Raw genomic sequence first — 26562 nt, 5'->3', positions numbered from 1 at the left:
TAGTTTTTATTTGCATCTCCTTGACGGCTAGTAAATCTAAGCACTTTAATGTGTCTGTTGGAGAAACTTGTACTTCCATTTTTCTTGTAGTTTTATAGTTTGAGGCTTTATGTCCATGTCTGTAACCCATTTTGAGTTGGTTTGTGCATTTGGTGCTAAGGGGCCAATTTTATTGTTCTACAAGTGGATATTCAATCTTCCCTTCATTGTTGCATTGTTTATTAAAGAGACTGCCCTCTCCCTTTGTACATGTTTTAAAAACAGGTAGTATGATGCCTTTTCTTTTTTCTTTGTGATTCCAGTGAATTTTTTACTATTTGAAAAACATCATAGAGATGTTGGTAGGAAATGCATTGGATCTGTAAGCTTATTTTGCTTAGTATGAACCTTTTAATAATGTTCTTCTGTGTTTCCCTTGTGTGTTTTCCAATTTCTTTAATCAGTGTTTCACAGTTGTCATTTTACAATTAATCCCCTTAGTTAAATTTATTTCTAAATATAAACATTTTGCTGCCAAAAATTGTATTGTTTTCTTGATTTCTTTTTTAATCATTAGTATATAGAAGCAATACTGATTCTTATAATTGCTGTTGTATCATGCAATCTGACTGAATTCATTCTTTAATTAAGCAATTTTATTTGCTCAAGATTAAAGACTGACCTAATTGCCTATAAGAAATAAGCAGTAAGTACTGCAGTGTAAATTTTTAACTGAATGGCAAACAATATATTTATTTTTCATAAAATCAAACTGAGGCCCACTCTGACATGTAAAGAGCTTTGAAATTGGCACTTTGAGATTCATAAGGAAAACAAAACAAAAACCATGAAAAGCAGCCATTCTTCTTAGATCTATCATTGAATTGAAGTTATAGGGCTGAGCTGTAACGATGGGGCTCAGTGTTTACTAGCTTGGAATTTGAAATTCCTGGGGGGCCCACTACCTTGATCTCCAGAAGACTTATCAGATTGTCATGGTGAAGGTGGAAGATGCAGTGCTTTTTGGGCAGGGGAAGGTAACCATTAGGAAAATGCCTGCAGTGCTGTGTCCTCACTAACAAAGGTCTGCCCTCAGGAGAAATTACCTTTTTGAATCTGATCCCACCTGAAGGTTAGTGGCGCCAGCTCCAACACCCTTTCACCTCCTTGTTTCACTTACAGAGAGGTGGGGATAAGACTAAGAAACTTTACATAAGGTCCCATTTCAACAAGGAAGTTTTGCCCAATAAAACAGATAAGATATAATCGGTATAATCAGGTTATAGGATACAAAGGCCTTTAACAATTTTATGGGAGGTCTTTTTTTTTTTAGATTTATTTATTATTTTTAATGGAAAGTCAAATTTACAGAGAGAAGGAGAGACAAGGATGTTCCATCTGCTGATACACTCCCCAAGTGGCTGCAGCAGCCGGAACTAATCTGTTCCTAAGCCAGGAGCCAGGAGTTTCTTCTGGATCTCCCATGTGGGTACAGGGTCCCAAGGCTTTGAGTAGTCCTCCACTGCTTTCCCAGGCCACAGCCAGGGCCCTTCTGCGGGCTTTTTGCTTATGTTTTCCTTCTCCAGTCCTGAACTGTCAAGACTGTCATGTCAGAAGTGTCTAGATCGTGGATTACATCTGAGGCACCAGCAGCGTAGGTACTCAAAGAAGTTGCCAGGGACCAGAGAGACAAAGCACAGAGGATGTCTACAGCTCTGCCAATGTTGAATAAGGCCCAATTCCTGTGGAATAGTAACTTAAAAACCTCACAATAAAAGTCTACTTACTTTTTCTTTTACTAAATCCTTTTGTTTGTTTGTTGTATTTTGAGAGATTTTAGAATTATTTATTTACTTGAAAGAGTTACAGAGAGGAAGATTAAAGAGAGGAAGAGAGACAAACAGGAAGATCTTCCCTCTTTTGGTTCATTCCCCAAATGACTGCAACATCCAGGGCAGGGCCAGGCCAAAGCTCGGAGCCGGAACACCCTCAAAGTCTCCTGCATGGTACTGGGCCCAAGAACTTGGGCCGCTTTCTGCTTTTTTCCCAGGCTAATAGCGGAAAGCTGTATTGAAGTGAAGTAGCTAGAATTCAAAATGGTGCTCATATGGGATGTTGGCAGTGCAGACTGTGGCTTCACCTACTATGCCACAATGCCAGCAACCACTTAGTATATCCTACCTGGCTTACATCTTTTTTTTTTTTTTTTTAAGATGTACTTCTTTATTTATTTGAAATGTAGAGTTACAGAGGGAGATGGAAGAGGCAGAGAGACAGAACAAGAGAATATTCCACCTACTGATTTACTCCTCAAATGGCTACAATAGCCAGGGCAGGGCCAGATGAAGCCAGCCGCCTGGAACATCATCTGGGTTTCCCAAGTGGCTCAAACACTTGGAACTTTTTCCACTGCCTTCCCAGATACTTTATCAGGGAGTTGGATCAGAAGTTGCACAGCCAGAACTTGAACTGCTGCCCATATGGGATGCCAGCATCACAGGCACTGGTTTACCTCACTTATGTCACTAGTGTTGTCTGACTTTCAACAACAACAACAACAACAAAAGCATAAGGTATGTTAACAGGTAAGGAAAATCATCATCTGAAGAGACAAAGCAGTCATTAGAACCTGACCCAGAGATTTGGAAATTGTCAAAGTGGGATTTAAAATGACTGTGATTAATATGCTAAGAGCTCTGATGAAAAACAGCAGAATGCATGAAGTTGCAAGAAGCCCTGAAGAGAGACTAAAACAATTCCAGAAATCAAAAACACTGTAGTAGAAAAAATGCCTTTAAGTGACTTGTCGGTGGACTGGATATCCACTAAAGAGTCGGTGAACTTAGATATATCCATAGAAACATTTCAAAGTGAAGTTGAATTTAAAAGAAAAAGCCAAAAGTAAGCACATTGATAAATGCATCTCAGAATTGGTGTGATGTGATGAAAGCAATGCCTAGAGGGATATTTACAGCATTAAGTATTTATATTAGAGAAGAAGAAAATTTTAAATCAGTAAGTTCTCAACTTTAAAAAGTAGAGCAATAAAAGCAATGTAATATAAAGTAAGTGGGAGGAAAACAATAAAAAGCAGGACAGAGGAGTGGGTGGTTAGCCTAGTGTTTAAGGCATCCACATTCTATGCCAGAGTACCTTTGTTCAGTACTCTCCTCCATCTCCTAGCTCCAACTGGGTTCCAGCCATCCCCAGGAGAGACCTGGTTCCTGCCTTCAGCATGATCCAGCCCCTATGCTGGGAGCATTTGTGCAAGCAAATGTGTGCTTGCTTTTTTCTCTCTCAAGGAAATAGACATTTTAAAAAAAAGCAGAAAATAATGAACTGGAAGGTAGTAGAAAAATGTGAAAGTATGATCAATCACTGATTTTTGGAAAATAAATGTGAAAAGTTTCATTAAACCCAAAGACTCACTTTAGTTCGGAATGAGTAGAATACCAACCAGGTCACCACTAGCACATGTATGGGAGGCAGGAGTGTACTTTGGCTGCGGTAGCCTAGTGGCTAAAGTCCTCACTTTACATGCTCCAAGATCCTTTATGGGCTAGTGTCCCGGCTTGCATGCTCCAGAATCCCATATGGGTATGTGTCCCAGCCACCAAGCTTCCCATCCAACTCCCTGCTTGTGGCCTGGGAAAGCAGTCAAGGATGGCTGAAAGCCTTGAGTTGCTGCACCCATGTGGGAGACCCAGAGGAGGCTCCTGGCTTTGGATCAGCTCAGCTCCATCCGTTGAGGCCGCTTGGGGAGTGAAGTTCTTCCTCTCTGTCTCTTCTCCTCTGTTTATCTGACTTTGCAATAAAAATAAATTAAAAAGCAACACCTGAAGCTTGTTATTGTTCCAACTCAAGAAAAATAAAATAATAACACAAGTTTCAACAGAGTACACAGAATTGTGAAGATTCTAAGATTTTCTTTTATGTGGGATGGTGAATTGCAAGCAGCAGCTTAACTTGCTCCTGGCCCTGTTGCTTTTGTTTTTTGTATCTATAAAAGAAAAAAAAAACTTTTTCTGTAATTGCACTCAACACATTCTCCATGTGTGGAATTTTCCACTTGGGTGTCCTGTGATTCAATTTACCAAAAGATGGCATCAGAACCAGCCAGGAGGTCTGCTGGAGACTGAACCAACACTGCAATGAGGGAATGTGAGCTTGAGTTTGTTTTCTAACAAGGAAGAATGGATACAAGTAGTTTGGGATTTGAGGGGATGACCACAAGGACTGAGACAGATCTGGTGTGAATCAGGATGATTGTAAATTTTTTGGATTCCCTTGGAATGTCCAGTTCAGAAGGCACAGTGGTCACTTCAACATTGCTCAAACCTTGCAAGTTGTTCTAAGATTGTAGAAAACTTGTTCCTCTGGAAATTCATTTCATGACATGATGTCTGTGTAGTAACTTGCCTGTCAGTAAGATCTCTAAGGTGCAAGTAAGGATTCTTGCTCTCTTTTTTGCCATTCTGCAGCCATCTTGATGTTTAGGTTATCAGTAATAAACATTGGAGTAAACTGAGCACCCTTTCCTGCACGATAGTTTGCTGCCAGATGAGCTCCCCTGATCTGAATACCTGAAATGCTCCATATTTGAACATTTTGAGCTCCAATATGCAGCTATTCCAAAACCTGAAAAAAAATCCAAAATTTGAAAAGCTTCTAGTTCCAGGCATTTCACAGAATTGATAGTCAACCTATATACTAACTTTGTCAAAGACTAGGAGAATACAAGTTCTCATATACTTGTGCTTATAGAGCTGCTTGATGATATCTAATGTTAAATTTGTATATCATACTTAATGACTCAAAAATTGTTTCTTTAGATAGATGTCCTATAGAGACCCTTGTGTATGTGTAAGACTGTTCTTTACATAAATGTTCATTTATAGCACAGATCATAGTATGAACTACATCTTATCAACCTGAATAATCTGAAACAATGTAGAGTGAAAGGTGAAAGTACGTTTTGTTATCATTGATGAAAACTTGTAAAACCCACGTTCATGTATAGGTTGATTTTTTTTATATGGATTTGTCCCCACAGAGGAATGTGTTTTAGAATCCTTACTGTTCTTGTTTTATCTGTTTCCTTCCCTCCAATTTTTGAATGGGTATTTTAATGAAAATCTCACAAAACACATTTCCGGGCTTGGCAGCGTGGCCTAGTGGCTAAGGTCCTCGCCTTGATCCCATATGGCCGCTGGTTCTAATCCCTGCAGCTCCACTTCCTCTCTATCTCTCCTCCTCTCAGTATATCTGACTTTGTAATAAAAATAAAATAAATCTTTAAAAAAAAAAAAACACATTTCCACCAGATACAAAGTTAAAAAGAATACGAAAGGGACCTGGCACAGTAGTCTAGTGACAAAAGTTCTTGGCTTACTTGCACTGGGATTCCAGATGGGCACTGGTTCACATACCAGCTTCTTTACTACCCATCTAGCTCCCTTCTTGTGGCCTGGGAAAGCAGTTGAGGATAGCCCAAAGCCTTGGGACCCTGCATCTGCATGGGAGACCCAGAAGCTCCTGGCTTCATGTCAGCTCAGCTTCAGCCATTACGGCCATGTGGGGAGTGAGCTAGTGGACTTCTTTCTTTGTAAATCTGATTTTCCAATAAAAAAAATTCTAAAAGATAATAAAAAGGTCCAGTATTTCTATATGCAGTAAAATTTAAAATGGTCTCTAATATATATGATCGGTTCCATGTTAAATTTTTTGACTACTTCAGGACCCGGTGCGATAGCCTAGCAGCTATAGTCCTTGGCTTGAACGCACTGGAATCCCATATGGGCACTAGTTCTAATCCCGGCAGCTCCATTTCCCATCCAGCTCCCTGCTTGTGGCCTGGGAAAGCAGTCAGGGAAGGCTCAACTCCAAGCTTGGGACCCTGCACCCGCATGGGAGACCTGGAGGAAGTTCCTGGCTCCTGGCTTTGGATTGGCCATTGCGGTCACTTGGGCAATGAATCATCAGGTGGAAGATCTTTCTCTCTGTCTCTCCTCCTCTCTGTATATCTGCCTTTCCATAAAAATAAAATATTTGTAAAAAATGTTTTTCACTACTTCAAAATTGTGGGTTTTTTTTTTTTTTTTTTTTTTTTTTTACAGTTTTTTCAACAATCAGGATTGAAACTTCACACATTGCATTTGGTTTCACATCTCTCTCTCTCCTTAATTCTTTGATTATTTCTTTTACATAATACAGTTCCTTAGGCTTAGGGATTGCCCCTTCCAACCTCTCCTCTCCCCCCACCACCATTTTCCTCTTATTATATTAGTTTAGTCCTTGAACAACAATCACAGGTCCATCATTCTTCTATTTAAGTATATTCTGACATTGTAGTTACAGAGAATGGTGTGAAGTTGAGCATTCTAAATTTAATATCTCTTAAAAGAGTTTTTTTTTTTTTAGGGATTTTTTTTTTTAAGCAGATAAGATTTGATTTCACCTTACTTATTCATGGTTTTTTTTTTTTTTTTTTTCAGATTAGAACCTTCAGAAAGCCTTGAGGAAAACCAGCGGAACCTCCTTCAGATGACTGAGAAATTCTTCCATGCCATTATCAGCTCTTCCTCTGAGTTCCCTCCTCAGCTTCGGAGTGTGTGCCACTGTTTGTACCAGGTATGCCCAGAGCTAGAGATGGTCAGTGCTCACCCCAGGAAGGATTTAGCTGTAGACAGTGGGTGGTTGGCAATAATAGTTCATTTGGGTGAATAATGTACTAAAATTGTTGAAGTTGGCTCTAAAGGAGGCTTAAATATTTTTCAGGAACCACTCTGATGTACTTTAAGAAAATAGTTTAGAATGTTATAATTTCTTTTAGTTGGGAGCAACCGTGAAATGTAACAAATCCACTGTGTCTGAAGAATGTGGCTGAACTGGGATATGTTATCGAATTTGTTGTTATCTTTTGCCTAAACTCTTTCAGGACCTTTCTCATAGTAGGTGATAGGCTGTTCCCTGCTTTCCACATTGTAAAGTGCTCAATCTGTAATTTTGGCTTCTTCATTAAGATGTAATGGGTGTGTCAGATTTTTTCAAGTCAAGACTGAATTGCACTGTTTTATATTGAATGCTGTTTGTCATCACTCAGACCATCAGATTCTTAGACTTTTTAACACTAACACTGCAACTAATGCTTAATTCCAACATCCACAGTCTTCCATTTCTGTTGAGGGAATTAGGTCTGTTCTAGTGCTTCTCTTGTTTCTTTGAGTTGCATGTGCAGGTTTAGAAATTATATACCTACTTCAAGGAGGTCGTGAAAATTTGCAGTAACCTTCTGTATTCTTTAATTCTGAAAGAAACATTAGTGGATCTGGGGTTTGAGGCCAGGTGACTTTGGGGCTAGAGCTTAAGTATTTGCCAAAATCACATCTTTGCATGTCTCTCATTTACACAGTCACCACCAGCCATAGTTTTGTTTTAGCACTTGGCTTCAGTTGCCTAGAGACTTTAGCGACCATCAGTTAATTCACCATTTAAAAAAGCTGTTTGAGAATGCTCTGTGTGAATTTTTTCCTCATTGCTATTTTGAAAGATCTATCTGATGTGTCTCTGAATTTTTTCCCACAGTTATGCACAGATGATAGGGCATACTTAGCATTAAGTCTTTGTCATGATTTTTCTATCTTTTAAAAAAAGCTCAAGGATGCTTTGTCAAGACCCATATAATTTATTCATCCAGTTAAATCTGAGGCTGCAGGTGGTTAGTTACAACATGGATCTTACCAAAGTGAGTCTTACTTTCTTTTAGGTTTGGGACTTATTTAGGTTTCTCTTTAAAAGTAATGCAGTGAATTTTTTCTTTATGAAACTGGACAAACAGAAAATGTCCAGATGTGTTAAAAAGTTTGGTACAATTTCTTGTTTGGTCTAGTATGAATATTTTTAGAGAACAAATGGGTTTCAGAAATGTCTGAGTCTTTGATGTTGACTGATTTAAAGTGAAGGGGCATAGCCACCTGATTGCACAGCCTAGGAAGGGATAGGAGAAATTCTGCACATGGTTGTTCGCAGTATCAACAAACTTGATGACCACTCTGAGATCATGTTTCTGATCATGTAAAAGGAACAGGGTTTGGCACTTAGTAAGCACTTAGGAACTATTTCATGGTAGAATAAATTTCGCCATCCCTCTCACCAAAGTAGACAAGAATTAAGCCAACTTTCCTTGTCAGAAAAGAAGACACTAGAGCCAAGTGCAGCCAACCAGTAGTGATGAAATCATGTGTTGTGCTTTTTAAGCACTTTGGTATAAACTGTCTTGTGTATTTTAATAACAAACCCAAGCTACCATATTAAAATTTAAACTGAAAGTATTCTCTTTTCCACCATTATTTAAGTATTGTGTGAGGACATTGTTTTTAAATAATTGGGTGAGTTTAACGTTGGAGAGTGGAATCCTGTGGAGCCAAGGTATGCTTATGGTATTTAGAAATTTTGTTTTTAGTTATATTCAGCAATTATAAAGATAGGAAAAAACAATTTGACCTCAAGTTATTTTGTTGTTGTTATTGAGTCTCCTTCCAAAACCTTGGCACTTTTTCATCCTTTTATTTGCTGGTGTTTTCTTGTCCTTTTTTTTTTTTTTTTTTTTGACTTTGGCTGTAGTATAATGATATCTTTATACTTCTATGTTTCCACTAGGAAGGATAGTTGTTGATTTTTTTCTCTAGTAAGTATAGTTCCTGGCTTGGGAGTCCTACTGGGAAGATTCTGAGAGCTAAGTGAGTATCTTGCTAGCCAGTAAATTTCTCTGAGCTCTAGCTCTTTGACTTGAGTTCATACTTTTGGCATTAAGTTTTTTGAAATGATGCTGTAGCCCACTATATTAATTTATGTTCTTCACTATGTTAGGGACTGGGCTAAAGTTATGAAGGAATATTCAACTGTGAACATAAGTCCGATTTATAATTGAGGAATGTTCTCGTATATTTGTTTCCATTTTTCCTCCCGATAGTCTTCTCTACCATTTGGAGAATTCTGAGAAAGCTGAAAGTCATCTTTTCCCAGTAAATGTGCTTCTCCAAACTGAAGGGATTTACAAAATGATAGCTGTATATTGTAATTGAAAAAAATATATAAAATGTGTTTTTGTGACACGTGTGACCAGTAGTACTTTTATATAAAGCCTAAAGTTTAGACCAAAGCTTCATGGGATGAAGGATGGTGTTGTTTTGATTTCCTGCTATCTCCCAATGCTTAGAATGTTATTTGGCATGTAGGCACACATATGTGTGGATGGATGGACGACTGAATGGATGTCAAACTAACTTGAAGCCCAACTGGTTGTGGGTTACGGTGCTTGAATCCCCAGAATTCATAGAATAAATGGCAAGGATTAAAGAATTCTTACTTGGTTTTTGTTTTTGTTTTTGTTTGGTTTCTTTTATTACAAAGTCAGATATATAGAGAGGAGGAGAGACAGAGAGGAAGCTCTTCCTTCCGATGACTCACTCCCCAAGTGAGTGCAGCAGCCAGTGCTGCGCCGATCTGAAGCCGGGAACCAGGAACCTCTTCTCGTTCTCCCACTTGGGCCGTCCTCGACTGCTTTCTCAGACCATATGCAGGGAGCTGGATGGGAAGTGGAGCTGCCGGGATTAGAACCGGCGCCCATATGGAATCCCGGGGATGTTTAAGGCTAGGACTTTAGCCGCTAGGCCACGCCGCCTTCTTACTTGGTTTTAAGAATTGCTGTCCTTGCTAGTCTAGTGAAATCTTGGGTCCTGTGATTCAGAAGGAATTCCGTGGAGAGGAGCTTTAGTAGAGGAAACCAGTAAATCTTTGGAGTTGTTTGGGTGGCTGTTTCTTTTTCAGGATATTCTGATAAGTGATCAGGTGTAATATCAGAATTTGAGCAGGCCTACAGGCTATAATTTCTTTCTGCAGTTTCTTCATTTTCATATCAATTAATGCTGTTTTTCTAGTTGAACTGTTAAGATCCTTCTCCCAAATGCTACAGAGCTTTTAACCTATTCTGTTTAGAACCATTTCAGAAAGCAGCCTGCAAACATTGAAAAGTCTGTGCAATTTTTAGATCAATCTTTTTGAAGAGGGAAATTTCTGATTTAGAAGCTCTAAAGTACATTTTCTGTTACATTGAGCTGTTTAATTTTCATATTATCAGGATTAATAATTAAATGCTAAATGTGGAAAAAATAGCTTTAAGTCAATTGAAGGATACACAGAGAAATATTTGACATATCCAGAAAAAATATATGAAGACAAAAAATGCTTTTTAGCACAGGAACTTTTATTGAATATTTTATATAAAATGTATCAAAAGCCAGGAATTAACTTAAATGTAAATATTAAATATTTTCAAATTCACTGTGGAGTTTTTCTGTAATTCATAGCCAGAAGTAGTAGACATGATTGGTTCTCAACATTTTTTGCTGTTTATTTAGTGCTTGGCATAAAAATGTAATAAAAATTAAATCCAGAATTAAATTCACCCCTCAAAACTCAGTTGATTCCTAATTTTTTTTTGTTGATTCCATTTGTGTTACATTTTATCGTGTAATTTTATGTACAAGCCAACATTGTTTTTGTTGCTGTATGTAGTCGGTGCTGTGACTTGTTTGTGCTCATCTCTGTTCTGTAGGCAACTTGCCACTCCCTACTGAATAAAGCTACAGTAAAAGAAAAAAAGGAAAACAAAAAATCAGTAAGTTTGGAGAACTTTTTATTAGCTGTTTCTTTCAAAGCCAAACAAAAATCTTTTGCTGTTTGTTAAAAACATCTTCACTTCAGCCTATTTGACCTTCACTGTAAAATCATTCTACTAATTCTGGCACAAAATAGCTTTCATTTCAATTAACCCTGGAATTAAGTTACATGGAAACATTCTCTGTGTTCCTTTGGTTTGATTTATCCCAAAGGCATTTTGTGGGCATTTGTTGCATTGGACATCCTTGATCTAATTTTATTATTGCCATTTAAAAAATTATAAATGAATTTTTAAAACTTAATTTCAAGGCCACAGGAAATGCTGACTCTCTTCATTCTTGCTTCTTATTTGCAGGGAATGTGAGTGCTTTCTTTACCTAGAAGTGAAAGTGTTTCTTAATTGTTGAAAGTATGTAGCAGAAAAGTGTCTCTTTCTAAATCATACTAAAGGTTAAGTTTTCATTTTGATTCCTTATATTTTTATTTAGAAGATTTCAACCAGATTTTAGATGAATATAGAAAATCCAGTGGTAAAACTACTTTTACTTCAGAGAAAAGCAATATTACATTATTAAGATAAGAATGTAATAATTTTGAAGTAAAAGTATAAAGATTTCATTTCACAAGCATGATATGAATATATAGCCTGCGTCCATGAACTTTCCCTAATTTTAAAGGAAGAAAATTATGATAATCATGATATTTTCTTCCAGTGAATATAATTTTTCTTAAACATTATATACATTCCTTTCCAATTTGCTATTTATCTGTCAGTGTGACTTATTCTTATGGGGCTGAGTCCTTTCTGTTCATATAATCCGAATTATTTCAGCGGAAAATTAAAGCAAACCTTTAAGAGCCAAGTGAGTGGTTTTCTTTAGAAGGCGTAACTTAGAATATAGTATTGATCTGGTTTCCTTGTCTGAGCTTTATATACAATAAAGCTTTAAACGTAAATTTCTATTTAAAATTCAGAAATTAAAATTAAAATTTAGAGACATTTACTTTTATGTTCTTTTAGAATTTCCTTTTTGATGTGTTAAGTAAATTTGGTCAGCTGTGAGCAATGTGTTTGATTGGATGGCCTTTTTGGTTTTTTGCTTAATAAAAACATTTCTTTCTAATGCTTCAGCCTTCTAATTTCACTGTATGTGGGTTTACTGTAATATACACTAGCACTTTTGAAATTAATTTATTGTTCCTAACACTCTGTCTAGTGTTACACTAATTCCATTGTTTGTAGTGTATTACATAATTTAAATTTCAGGCTTTTGTGTTTTCCTGGAGCATGTTTCCTAGCCTTTCTAATATTGCCTTATTTATCAAGATTGTATCTACAATTATTCCTTGAATTGTGTTTTTTTTTCCCTGTTAGATTTATTTTCAGATTATTTGATTTTTGGACTGTCTTTCTGAACATAGATGATGAGAAGCCATCCTGGAAATGGGGAATCTTACTGTTAACCTGAGATACCCTTGAAAGCCAATGCCAAAATCAGCACGAACTTGAAATGTCATTTTATACAGTTGCTTGCTCAGCTGTGTAATGATCTTTTACAAGCAAGCTGATTTTCTTTTGGAGTATGTAGATCATGGGTTTGATTCTGTCAAATACAGAGAAAAGGTCTGGCTTATGCTGGGTAGCTGTGTGGTCATACTGCAACTAATTCTATTTGGGAGAACTTTGGAAGTTAATTGTCTGCATAATTCCAGGAGAATTTACAGTAATAGGTGGTAATGCTCTTGCTGATGAGCAGGTTATACATGTATTTATTTGCATTATGTGGTACAGCATTTTTGCCAGGGGAAATAAAGGAAACATTGGCTGATAAATGAATTCAACAAAGACTGGCCCAACTATGACCTTTTGTGCTAAATGTTGTGTGGATACAGTTTGGATATTTTATGTATTTTTTAAAAATACTTTTGTGTACATGAAGTAAGGTTGCATTTATGTTAACTTGTAGTGAAAGTAAAACTCGTTTTATAAATTCATAGCTTGTTATAGTATTTTAATACTGTTTATGTGTTATCAAGTTTAATACCAAAAGTTCATTAATACTGCCACCCATGAGGTGTATATTTATTTGAAACATGGAACAGCATTTGTTCCTGAGATGTAGATAATTTGGATTTTGACATGAATTTTTGGAGACATGGAAAGTGATGAAAAATGTAGTCGTTTCTGTAATTTTTACAGTAGTCTCCTTTTGGGAAATAATTCAGTGAGATTTTTCATTCAACAGATTACTGCAACAGGTTACTCTTAAGTATAAACCAGGCATGAGTTGAAACACTTTTGTCCCTTAGAAAATCAAAAGAACCTTATTGGTATATTAAAGTACTGACTTTTATGAGACACATCCATAGAAAACTAATATTTCTTTAAACTGGTTCTTTGCGATCCAGATTATAGCATTTAACTTCTTGAAAAGCCATTTCAAAATTTTAATGGATTAAGTTGAATGCATGCTGACTCTTTGTAAATAACTTCCTTAAAATGGAATTTAAAGCAGTTTTTATTCCCCTTCTTTTTATTCCTTTATTCTGGCTGGTTTACTGTCTTTAATGCTGTAGAATCTTGAAGATTTATGTTTCATCTGTTTTAAAATTAAAATTAGAAAATTCTGAGGAACTACTCAGTTACTATGGTGATTTATGAACATTCTGAAATCCATTTGTTTGCTTACATGCATTCATTTTTCTGACTTCCAGTTAACTTTCACAGTCACCTTTATTTATTATGAAAAGGTTAAACAACACACCATTAGGATAGCAAAAGCAATTGAGTTTTCTTAGCTGCATTTGTATATCAGCCAAAAAAAGCAAACCATGCTTCGGTATTGGAGCCATTTTGCTAAGACACACAACTGTGGTTAGCTGCCTCACCAGATTCCTGTTTGAGTGTAAAACTAATGCTCTGTGCACCACAAAGAATGTGCATTTTGGGTGCAATATCATCAGATTTTCTTCAGTGTAATAGTTTGTTCTCAACAATCTTAAGATCTTTTTATTTTGAAGAATATAGGCAGTAGGTAAGAATATACTTAAAACTGGCTCACATGATACACTAAATGAAATAGAATGATGAAAGCAAAACCTATTCTTTTCTAGAGTTAATCTGGAGTCAGTGAGCCATGTTGAAATTATTGTGAAGAATAACAGCTAAGTGAGGTTCTGCATGGAAATTCTGTTTCGTCCTATTTTCCTTAGTACCCTTTGAAACACAGTTTTATTCTTGGAACCTCAGGATATATAACCTCAGAATGCTTTACTTTTACTTTCCTTGTCATCTCTGCTTTCAGTATGTCAGCCACATCAGGCAAAAATTGTTGTGAAAATTAGAATGTTGTGCGTGTGTTCTTTAGCAATATATTTATGTTTATAGTATAAGCGTGTGAATTTTAGAATACAATTTCCATCTGTGAAATGGACTTAAAATGGGTCCCTGGACAAAATGGAAGCTCAGGCAGTTCCCAAAATACTTTTCCCCCCTTTCTGATAAAGGACCCGTTCACACCGTCTTCAATATCACATGTTTCTTTCTCTTTTTTTTTTTTTTTGTTTTTTAAGATTTATTTTCAGTGTCACATGTTTTATAGAGAAATCAAATCCACTGCAGTATTGGGTTACTCTGCTTTGCAGAATGGGCAGTTGCTTCTTAAGCTGTAAGTTGTTTGTTTGGTAGATAATGAACTGAGGTTGACCTTATGGGTTCTCTTCTGGTGGAATCCTTTTTCTTGTAGGCTTCCAACAATCCCTTTCCTCCATGGTTTAAATGATGGTTGGGCCTTTTACCAGGAAGCATGGTAGTGAAGGTAGAGAACTGGCAGTAACATTACTTGGAAGGATTCCCCCTACCTCCAGTAACAATCTAAGAAATTTCGTTTTCTCCATGAGAAACATTTTTCTTAAGAAAATCCATTGTACATAGTCCACAGCAAAATGTCAAATGTTTATTATTTAGGTATAGGGCACTCCAGGGGTGTACATTTGGAAACTTCACCTTCAAGGAGTTTGATCAAGCTGTCATATCTGTTATTCTTCTTAAAGTTTGATCACTTTCATGTGTGTTAGTTTGGTTTGCTTTTGTCGCTCATCCCGCTTTAGTGTAGACAATGATAATAAAGATCATTCCTCTGTTCTCTGCAGTTCAACCATGAGGCTTTTCTCTCTTCTGAGGTTGCTTAGTTGTGCCCTAAAATCAAATGGGATTAAAGTTAAGGGGAAACTGTATTTTCTGAAATTTGGAGAAAAGAAAAATAGAAAATTTTGTGATGATTGATGGATTCAGAGTTGTTTGTGTAAGGTTTGCCTCTTGAGCTCTTTGTTCGCATTTCCTTATTCTGCTTCAAACCTCATACTCAATTCTCCACTCCTTGTTTTCAGGTGGTTAGCCAGCGCTTTCCTCAAAACAGCATCGGCGCAGTAGGAAGTGCCATGTTCCTCAGATTTATCAATCCTGCCATTGTGTCACCGTATGAAGCAGGCATTTTAGATAAAAAGCCACCACCTAGAATCGAAAGGGGCTTGAAGTTAATGTCAAAGGTGAATTGTTTGGATAATCTAGCTGTCTTAACATTTCCTTTCAAATACTTTTTCAGTTTGTGACACAGTACTTCCTCTTGAATTTATCTTTTGATATGTCTGTGGTTTTCATGTATGTTCTTTTGGGTTTTTTTTATTTTTTAATTTCTATTACAAAGGAAATCACCTGCTCGGTTTTATTATCATGGGAAAACATTTTGCCAAATGTCTAGTCTTAGGGATATTTTCTGTGTAGTCATTATGGACATTTTGGAATGAACAGTGAAATACAGGCTTTAGAATTTTTAGTTTCAAAGACATTTAAAATTTTTTATATGTGTAAATATGCATAAATAAAATTGCTGTATTTCTATTTGGAAAGAATAGAAATAACATCTGGAATAATTTATAGAATATGGAATGGTTGAGTTTAACTATCATAAAAGTATATCAAGAGAAAATTGATACTTCTTTTAAAAGAATAGACTGTCTACAATAATTAATAATTACTTATACCAAAACTTGATTGTTTAGATACTTCAGAGTATTGCCAATCATGTTCTCTTCACAAAAGAAGAGCATATGCGGCCTTTTAATGACTTTGTGAAAAGCAACTTTGATGCAGCTCGAAGGTAAGCAGCCTGCCTTTAGTTGTTTGCCATGTTGGAACCCAAGATTGTCTATGTTACTTAAATCCTTGTAGCTGTGTTCGTGGAGCTCCTGTGTAGGTTTTTCTTTTTACTGTCTAGGTCAAGAACATAGTTTGTCTTATTTTGCTATACATAAATATGGTGGTAACTTCCATATTTGAATACCAAGAGGAATTTTTGACATGTTCATGAAAACAAAGGATTTGGGACGGTTCTACTGAAGGGACAAAAGAAGTTTGCTTTTATTAAAACCAAAACCACTGGGAGGATTTTGGCCTTATTAGGGATAGGGAATGTCTGACCTAGGGCCTGGGAGATCATTTGGTCTGGGTTTGAAATTCAATAAACTCACTCAATGTAGGCTAATTTTTAAGCTGATGATTTTGTATGGCTCATGAGTTATGGAAATAAAATGGTCTCCCACCCCTGGCATAGGGGTTAAGACATGTACATCCATGCCATAAAGTGTCTGTGTTGGAAATCTGGCTTCAGTGCCCAACCCCAGGCTTCTGCTAATGCAGACTGTGGTGGTGGCAGAAGTGACTGAGTTTCTGTCACTCTTGAAGGAGACCTGGATTGAATTCCTGTGTCTGAGCTTCAGGCCCTGGTTTAGCCCACAACCATTTTGAGCATTTTGGGTGTGAACCAGTGGATGGAAGCTTTGTCTGCCTGTCTCCTTTTGCCTCTCAAAATAGAAACAAAAGCAACAGCAGAAACACAAAACTAAACAACAAAAAGCTTATACAGATAATATGTAATAGGATTTAATCAGTGTTTTTAATGCTAAAATGCTTTTGATAATTCAGTTTAGAAGTGTGTCTGAACTGACAAATTGCTCTTTAAACCAATTAGTACAACACACAGGGTTTCATTCACATGTAATTGGACAACTCTTGAGATTTAATGACTTTAGAAAACTCTGAAATTCTGTAGCTAGTTACTGACTGTATTTCCAAATTTTTAGTTATCAGTAGTTATGGTACCATGTTTGCAACAGTTGTTTTTAGAGAAACAAGTGAGATAATTCATGAGAGAGTACCTTGTACATGTGAATTTGTGTCCAGAGTTTACTTTTTTTTCAAGTTTGTTTTTTTAATATATTTTTATTTCAAAGTTTGAATTATGTGGTACACAGAATGAAGCTAATTGGTCTGACATGTTGTCTCAGTTAGCCTTGTACAGCCCTCTTCCAGGTGTTACTTTGGTAGCTTGGTGAACTATAAGCCATACTGAAGAGAAAAAGAAACTCAGTGTGGGATTCATCCACTGGCAGGTTGACTGACTACTCCTAGAACTTCAAGGAACCACAACTCTGATCTTGAACCTAATAGACTGTGTAACTAAGGGAAGATTTTTTCTTTCCTGGGTCCGAGCTTCATCATTTGTGAAATACTAACTATACTCCAAAGTAGCAGCTATCTAATACTTTATTCTCTGACTTAAGATCCTTTTCTGAAGGTAAAGTCAGGTACCAAAAATGAAATGCCAATTTTATCCTGGTCCTTCTTCTGCATTTGCTGATAATCACAATGTGTGAATGAGCCCTCCATCTGTGTAACCTCGATTACTTCACACTGTTGACTTCATATAATTACGTGTGTATTTGATGTAGAATTTTCTATTGGCTTTGTGTTTTTTAAGGTTTTTCCTTGATATAGCATCAGATTGCCCTACAAGTGATGCAGTAAATCACAGTCTTTCCTTCATCAGTGATGGCAACGTTCTTGCTTTACATCGTCTTCTGTGGAACAATCAAGAGAAAATCGGCCAGTATCTTTCCAGCAATAGGTAAGACTTTGCAGTCAAGGGGAAATTGAACACTCAGGTTAAATTGGTGTTAATAAGGCATGCATAGTGCTTTCTAAACTTTGCATCTTCTTGGAGTAAGAATTATAGTTTAGAAAGAGAAATGAAGACTTCTAAAATATATATATACACACATATATATAATCAAAAATTAAGTTATACTAACTCGCCCGCAAGCCTATCTCGATACTGTTGGTTTTATTTCTTATTTTTTATTTAAGTTTCTCATGACATAGGATACTTGTCCTATGCATGAGGAATTCCCTTACAAATGAAGGTGAAGATTTTTATCTTCATCTATTTGAAAGGTAGAGAGAGAGAGAGCAAGCGGATATATTGATTCATTCCCCAAATAATTCCCCAAATAATAGGATCAACCAGGCCGGAGCTGGGGACTTCATCTCCCTCGTGTGCGGCAGGGGTGCAAGTACTTCACAATGATCTGTTGAGCCTGGATTTGCATCTACACTCAGATAGGGAATGCAGATGTTCCATGTAGTCACTTAAACTGTGTCACCACAATATCTACTGCTGTATTATTTTACATGCCACTGAAAACTGATTTACTCATTCACAAGATAGGTGGGTGTCCATGAAGTTAAAGGTAAGCAGTTAAGAGATGGATGTATTAAAGACAGGACATTCTAATCCTTTATGAATTAAGTGAATTCACATAGGCCTGGTATGACAACAGAGTAACCTATGGAACTTTTATGTGGACCTTCTTTTCTTTATATAGCTTAGATATATATTCACAGTTTATTGCTAGAGAATTTTTTTTGAAAGATTTATTTATTTTTATTGGAAAGTCAGATACACAGAGGGAAGAACTTTCATCCGCTGGTTTACTCCAAGTGGCTGCAGTGGACAGAGCTGAGCTGATCCAAAGCCAGCAGCCTCTTCTGGGTCTCCTACACAGGTGCAGGGTCCCAAGGCTTTGGGACGTCCTCAACTGCCTTCCCATGCCACAAGCAGGGAGGTGGATGGGAAGCAGGGCTACCGGGATTAGAACCAATGCCCTTATGGGATCCTGGTGCATGCAAAGCGAAGACTAGCCAGTAGGCTACAAAGCTGGGCCCTACAGAAATTTTTTAATTTTGCATTTTGATAAAACTATGCACTTTTCAGAGGTAGGCATTGAACCTAGCAGTGAAGACACCCACACCCCATGGTGGAGAACTTGGGATCTATTCCTGCTTACAGCTCCTGACCTTTGCTTCCTGCTCAAATAGACTCAGGAAGCAGCAGTTATACTCAGGTGCCTAGACTCTGTATACATTACAAACACAGAAAGATATAAATGGTAATGTAACAGCTTATCTGCTACCCATCTTCAGCATTCTTTTTTAAAGTTTTATTTATTTTTATTGGAAAGGCTATATATACTGAGAGGAGATACAGAGAACAATCTTCTATCTGCTGGCTCACTCCTTAAGTGGCTTCAGTGACCAGAGCTGAGCTGACCAGAAGTCAGGAGCCAGGAACTCTCTCCATGTCTCTTGGGTGTAGGGTCCTAAGGTTTTGGGATATCCTTGCTGCTTTTCCCAGGCCACAAGCAAGGAACTGGATAGGAAGTGAGCATCCAGGACATGAACTAGTGTCTGTATGGGATTCCGGGCATGCAAGGCAAGAACTTTAGCCACCAGCCTTCCTTGCCGGGCCCTGATTCTAATCTTTGTGAGGTTTTATTTTTTGAGGTTTCCTTTTGACAATCTAGAGATACCTACACTAAAGCTGGGTAATATGGTTCTCATTATGCTTTTATTGTGTTCTACTCGTATGCATTTCTGAAAACAAAAGGAAGGTATAGAAATATGCAAAGTGGTTTTGTGTGTTTTGAGTTTTCAGGAATGATAACATGAATATGAACATACAGCATTCTATTTGAGATTTCTTAACTTACTGTTATTTCTTTGAATGTTTGTATCATATTTTATTTGATGAACATTTAGATTTACTTCCAGCAATATATATCTTCATATTTATCTCCTTTTGTATTACCTGAATGTGTAATTGCCAGGTCTCCAGTGTATGTAAACTGCCTCAATTTTACTAGATATTGCCAAATTTTAAAGTGTGCTTTGATGCACATTTTTCAAGCATTCTCACCGGAGTTGTTGGTCTTCATGGGTTTAGCCAGTTTCTGAAATAGTGTCTTATTCTTACATGGTTTTAAGCATTGAATGGTTTTTGAAAATTTGTATTTCCCCTGATTGAGCAGTGTTCTATTTTCTTTTTTTTAATTATTATTATTACTTTTGTTTGTCTAGATAGATTTCCTATTACCCTCAGTGAAAGTGAATTGGAATATTTTGCTAATTGATCAATTGACCTCTGAGTGGTACCACATTAGGAACACTAGAAAAAGCTCAAGGTTTGTAGCTTAGGGAACTGGTCATTGTTCAGCAGTTTCAGTGTATACTTAAAATCCCTGAGGTCTTTTTGTGCAGTTAACAAATCAGCAGGGATCACCAGCTGGCAGTGAAAACCACCAGTGAAGTTTTAAAGAAATATGTGCTGTTCAGTGTGTGAATTGCTTCTGTTTTCCTGAGTGATTTGCTGTTTCTAGGGACCATAAAGCTGTTGGAAGACGACCTTTTGATAAAATGGCCACACTTCTCGCATACCTGGGGCCCCCAGAGCACAAGCCTGTGGCAGACACACACTGGTCCAGCCTTAACCTCACCAGCTCCAAGTTTGAGGAGTTTATGACTAGGTAACGTACGTCCTTGAAATAATTGCATTTCTGTTTGGTTCCAAAGCCAAATTTGTCACTGTGCCATTTGTTAAATATGCTTATAATTTTGAGAAATTGTCAGAAAAGATATATGCAATAGTAATATCATGGCCAAGTTCTGAGAGGCATCTTTATTCCTATTGTTTCTGTGAGGAGTTTGCACAAAGTTTATATGAAATGCATATTGTTTTTAAGAATTCTGTTTCCAAGATTTTTCTAAGTACGCTGGTATAATACTCTCAGAAGGTTAATGAGAATGAAATTTACGGATAACTTTATTTTGGTTCAAGAAAAATTTAAAATACATAATTTTTTGCAATTCATATTTCTCACGAAGTTTTTGAAGAACTCCTGTCTTATTTTGCATTGTGATTTGCAAAAGCCATACTGTGTTATCAACCTGTATTTTATCTTCTTGCTTTGATTTTGCATTTAATGCTAAAAATGATGTTTAGACATTATTATTTTCATATTATAAAGAAAATGTAACTCAGTATGAATAACCAGTTTACCTAAGATTCCACAACTACCTCATAAAATTTTTTTGGTTTGAGGTGTTAGATTCTTATTGCCATACTATAGTAAATTTTAGAACTGTCTTTAACTTTTACGTTAAAAATTTTAACGTTGTTAGGTTGAAGTACAACAAATAGACTTTAGGGTTGCTGTAAATGTTTTGTGGACATTTGCTTTGAATCTCAAAGGGATTTAGTTTATGAAATAAAAGGTCCTCATTGTTAAATTCCTCTATGCTGGTAAAGTGAAAGTAGTTTGTTAAATCCTTTAGTTTTCTAAGTGTCTTTCACATGCTTTGCACTTTATAAATACACAGAGTAATTGTGGATTGAGTGTTTTGTTCACAGTATATGCCAAAAGCAAAGAGATTGAGAAGAAACTTCCAGAATCTGGCATTCAGAAGTTAATTCATGTTAGATTTGCTTGTAATATGTCTTGCATTGTCAATGCCTGTTACTGATCAAATTGCATATGAATTGTGTGTACAGCTGACTCCAATTCATTGATGTTGCTAAAAGAATACATGAATATATGAGAGAATTAGAATGTAAAAATATGTGATCTTATTTTAGCTCTATTAGATTTTTCTCAGTATAATAAGTGTTTATTACTGTGTAATTATTTTCTGTATGAAATTTCCATATTATCTATTTTAAAATTACATAGTGTAAAACTATCAATTCAACATTACTAAGAATATCTAAGCTGTTAGTCCATTTTTTCTAAGAAGATTACTTTAGGCCCGGCGGCATGGCCTAGCCTAGTGGTTAAAATCCTTGCCTTGAACACGCCAGGATCCCATATGGGCACTGGTTCTAATCCCGGCAGCTCCACTTCCCATCCAGCTCAGTGCTTGTGGCCTGGGAAAGCAGTCGAGGATGTCCCAAATGCTTTGGGATCCTGCACCCATGTGGGAGACATGGAGGAAGTTCCTGGCTCCTGGCTTCAGATTGGCACAGCACAGGCCGTTGTGGTCACTTGGGGAGTGAGTCATCAGACGGAAGATCTTCCTCTCTGTCTCTCCTCCTCTCTGTATATCTGTCTTTGTAATAAAAATAAATAAATCTTTAACAAAAAAAAAAAAAAGAAGATTACTTTGTTACTATCTTTTACCTAAGACTTGACTTACTTGCAAAACAATTTTCTGTACTTTGGGCCTGGCAGCGTGGCCTAGTGGCTAAAAGTCCTTGCCTTGAACGCGCTGGGATCCCATATGGGCGCCAGTTCTAATCCCAGCAGCTCCACTTCCCATCCAGTTCCCTGCTTGTGGCCTGGGAAAGCAGTCGAGGACGGCCCAAAGCATTGGGACACTGCACCCACGTGGGAGACCTGGAAGAGGTTCCTGGTTCCCGGCTTCGGATCCGCGCGCACTGGCCCGTTGCGGCTCACTTGGGGAGTGAGTCATCGGAAGGAAGAGCTTCCTCTCTGTCTCTCCTCCTCTCTGTATATCCGGCTTTCCAATAATAATAAAATCTTTAAAAAAAAATAACAATTTTCTGTACTTTGAAGACGGAACAATTTAAAATATATACTGTAAAAGCATTTCTTACAAGCACAATATTTAGCGTTAGAAGTTAGTTTGATTCTCATCTAAATTCACACTGATGCTCTTTGAGATGTGTTTTTATTTGAAAAAAATGAAGGTCACTTTGTAATTTGTCAGTAACTAAAACCCCAATTATTAAACTACAACAGGAGCTGAGCTGATCCAAAACCAGGAGCCAGGAATTTCTTCCGGGTCTCCCACATGGGTGAGGGTCCCAAGGCTTTGGACTGTCCTCTAATTCTTTCCCAGGCCACAAACAGGGAGCTGGATGGGACATGAAACAGCCAGGAACATGAACTGGCACACATATGGAATCCTGGTGTGTGTAAGGCGAGGATTTAGCCCTACCGCAGTTGGTCCTGGATTCCAATCTTAACCCAGAGATATCTTACTGTGTATATGAAAATACTACAAAAGCTGGAAAAACCTGGAATTCAGAACATTTTCCAGTTCTAGGTATTTCAGTTAATAAATATTCAACCTGTATTTTAAAAATGAAATATTTTAAAAACACGTAGTTGGAGAATATTTGCCAAATAAATTACCTAGCATGTTAGTACAAAGAAATAAATATATGAAAAATATAACAGAAGCAGAATGAGAAGGTCCAAGTTCTGTCAATAAATGTTGCAGAATCAAGTTTAGTAAGAATGGGAAAAGGTCATATTTGAAGAGAAGATAGATGAGAATTTCCCAGGGTTGGTGGCTGACATAAGTTTTGAGATTAAAGAAACACTCTGAGTCTTGGACAGAATATATAAAAGTTAAACCATGCTTTTTCAGAAATATCTTTCAGTAAACATAGGAATATACAGATGAAAACATAGAACATATAGATAAAAACACTGTTCAGTAGCAGGGAAATTGAATTGGACATTCAATAAAAGATGTTAATACAAACAGCTAAGTAACCATTTAGAAAAAAGTGTTCATATCATTCAAGAGGATAAAAGCCATGGAATCAAAGAAGAAAATAGAGATAAAGAATGGCCGTTCCCATCCATTCAGAATCCACAAACTGGAACAGAAAACCTTGCTAAGCTGAACGCATAAAAACAAGGTCTTAGAGTTTCAGAAACGTGTCTAGAAAACAACTTAAGTGAAAGCAGTTCTTTGTTAATATCTGTCTAGTCATTTTCTTCGTATAATCCTCAAAGTATTTTTGTGGGTCAGAGAGTAGCATCCTGGATATGTTGGTGCCTGTTGCCAAACTGCTCTGCAGAACAGATGTTAATTTTAAAATATTTTGTCATTTCTAAAATATATCTTATTCTTGATGCAATCCTAGGGTTTTTAACATTCTTAGTGGACAATACAAAACCTGTGAGTCACTTTTTGTTTTTTTTCAATTTTAGGCATCAGGTACATGAGAAAGAAGAGTTCAAGGCTTTGAAAACATTAAGTATTTTCTACCAAGCTGGGACTTCCAAAGCTGGGAATCCTATTTTTTACTATGTTGCACGAAGGTAAGAAAGGCTATGTTTCTATTTCAATGAACAGAATTATTATTAAAAATAATAACAAATAGTATGCCTTTTCCTATTTGGTTTAGGAATTGAAAAGCATACCTTAAAGAATATAACTGGATCAACCAACAGTCTTTATCTCCTAAAATATTGCCTGTGTATTAGAAATGGTTTCTCAGACTACTTCGTTCCTGTTGGTATCTGTGTCCTACCTACCATTGATTAACCAATTAGTAAGAGTGAAAACTCTGAACACATCTTTGTTTTCAGGTATATTGGTTAAATATCTGCCATGTAATGATCGGGAACTTTTTTTCAAAGAAGAGATAAAATGCTAAGTGCCTACTCTTTCTGGTAACTTTTAGTAATAGGCTGTGTAAGACTGTGTCAGGGTGATATGGAAATTCATTCAAAGGAGCTGTGGGAAATCTCTGCATAAACAGCACAGGGGACAGTGTTGGATTGTGTTTGCTGGTGTGTTCCTCAGTCACGACCAAGTCCAGAAGACTTGGTGGAAATGCCATGAACTCCTTTTTAGTGAAAGATGTGATGCTTGCATTGCTTTCACTTTCTTGCTTCATTATACCTAACCTTTGAGAACTCATGTTTGTCAGGGTTGCTCGGTTTTACAACTTCCCTTCCAGTATGATACAAGTTGGCAGTAGCTGAACTTCAAAGACAATGTGGTATCATAGACAACTTCATCATCATTCATGATTCTGTTTAATCTGAGTTCTGTAACTTCCTCAGACTTAATCTGAAATTAATACAAATTGAGGATTAATAGTCATGAGTGTCAGAAATTGGTAATGTGTTGGAAACAAATAGAAATGGAGAAATAGTGGGAAAGAATTGAAGAAATAAAAGTAGGATATGGGAAATTTTAGACAGCAGGACCAAAAAGTCCAAAAACTGGGGGGACTTGAGAATCTAGGGAGTAGGGAGGATGGCATTTGTACTGCTCTGGGCCACTGCTTTCCTTCCTGTTAAAGTTCTCTTTCCAACTCTCCTCCCAGTTGTCATGTCTGCATTTCCCCAAGTCTGTTTATATTAGCAAAATATTTTGACTTTTTGCATGAAATAGACATTGTTAAGGGAGATAGAAGTGTGCCATCCCACTGGCCCCTCTAAATTCTTATTTGTTTTCAAAGAGCAATGCTCTCTAGAAAATGTCAAAGCTTTTTATTTTTCTTCCTAAGTCAACACTGTAAATTTCTTTTCCTTCTCTATGGTGAGTTAGGAATGGGTGAAGGCTTACAAGGGGCTGGCTTGTCAGTCAGTGCCTCTGGCAGAAACCCACCAGTGCAGTTGCACAAAGCCTGGGTAGGGTGGAGCCTGAGGGTGCCTAGGATGCCCACCCATGCTGCTCAATAGCTGACAAGGTCCTTTTCTGACCCTGTACCTTTAGGTGCTAAAAATACTGAAGTGTCCTGTGAAGTGTGAAGTCATGTAGAGATTATTACAGGTTTGCTTTTTGTGTTGTCTTCCATCTTTTCTTAAATATCTCTGTCAATTTCAAATTTTAATCCTTTTAATCTCTTACTGAAACCCACTTGAGTTCCTTCTAGCCCTTGTTTTCACATATATGCTCCTTACCTCCAGGACAGGGAAACACGTGGAGTAGAGCAGGAACAGGCCTGATTTCTGTGTTGCGTAAGTGCAGCATTAGAGAGGGCCTGGTTTCCATATAGCCAGCTTTGTCAAAGAACACTTTGGCTTGACGTTTCTTATGCCATCCCTGGGTCTCCGTGCCTTAGTCTGCCCTGTGTTAGGTCGTGTTGTTTTTTGATTTTGGATTCCAGTCTCTTTAAAGATAGTCCACAGACGTCTCAGACTTGAAATATCCAATGATCAGTTCAAGGGATACTCAAAGCAGCCTCTTCCTCACCTGGTATTGTCTTTTTATCATCCCTTCTTATTCCCTGTCAGAAGACTCTATCACCACTTTAAATTCTTTCCTCTTTCTCTTACCTTCCTTATTATCGGTCATCAAGTCTCGATTTTTACCTGTGAGATGCTGGCAAAACCATTAAGGTGTTTTAATTCAGCTTTTGCCATTGCAGACAAGTCTTTTCATTTTCTCAAGATGAGAGTCCTCGGGAAAAGTGTGAATTAGTATAGGGCCTGCCAGGTGTACACAGAGCTGGGTGGCTGGTGCCTTTGGGATAGGCTTGGGCTCTGTGGCTGTCTCCTGGCCTCTTTCTATATCCTGTCAGCTTTATCCCTGGCTAGTAACCCCTTCACGGCATCAGTGCTGCATTCTGGAGTTTCTGGAAAGAAAATGTGTTCAGCTAAATAGTATGTCTGCTTAGTTAAACCTTCAATGCTAGGTGCTAGCCAGGCAGTAGATTACTGCTTCCCTCTTAAGCCAAGTTTATACTCTTAGCCTAGCTGTCATGTGATTCAAGTGTGACCACATGGCATCATTCTGTCATAAAGAGCAGTCCTTATAATTTTGTTTTAATTTCGTGTTTTTGTTTTTTAAATTTTGGACCTCCTTCACTATTGCTGTTAGATAACTTTGAAAGGTCTTTATGAGCTGTTTTTCCCAGCTGCACCACTGGATCTGTCTGTCTAACTTATGCTGGTGTTGCTGTAGCTGCCACTGCTATTCCCTCTTCCTCATGATACGCTGATGACACATCACCCTGACTT

The 26562-nt window shown here is 37.2% G+C and overlaps 1 protein-coding gene across 3 annotated transcripts in view; it reads left to right on the top strand.

Annotated features, from left to right (window-relative positions):
- The window catches only part of NF1 (neurofibromin 1), a 246717-nt gene that overhangs the window by 119153 nt on the left and 101002 nt on the right, over window positions 1-26562 (top strand). For 2 of the 3 annotated variants that reach the window (XM_058675552.1, XM_004593894.4), the window contains 7 exons: window positions 6474-6609; window positions 10595-10657; window positions 15049-15207; window positions 15721-15818; window positions 17478-17624; window positions 20212-20358; window positions 23797-23907. In XM_058675552.1, the coding sequence (XP_058531535.1) occupies window positions 6474-6609; window positions 10595-10657; window positions 15049-15207; window positions 15721-15818; window positions 17478-17624; window positions 20212-20358; window positions 23797-23907 (861 nt within the window). The remainder of the gene's footprint in view (window positions 1-6473; window positions 6610-10594; window positions 10658-15048; window positions 15208-15720; window positions 15819-17477; window positions 17625-20211; window positions 20359-23796; window positions 23908-26562) is intronic. The other variant, XM_004593895.4, reaches the window with a different exon arrangement.

This window comes from Ochotona princeps, chromosome 17 (assembly GCF_030435755.1).
Source record: "Ochotona princeps isolate mOchPri1 chromosome 17, mOchPri1.hap1, whole genome shotgun sequence".
NCBI lineage: Eukaryota > Metazoa > Chordata > Mammalia > Lagomorpha > Ochotonidae > Ochotona > Ochotona princeps.
This window is presented reverse-complemented; position numbering and strand designations above follow the sequence as displayed.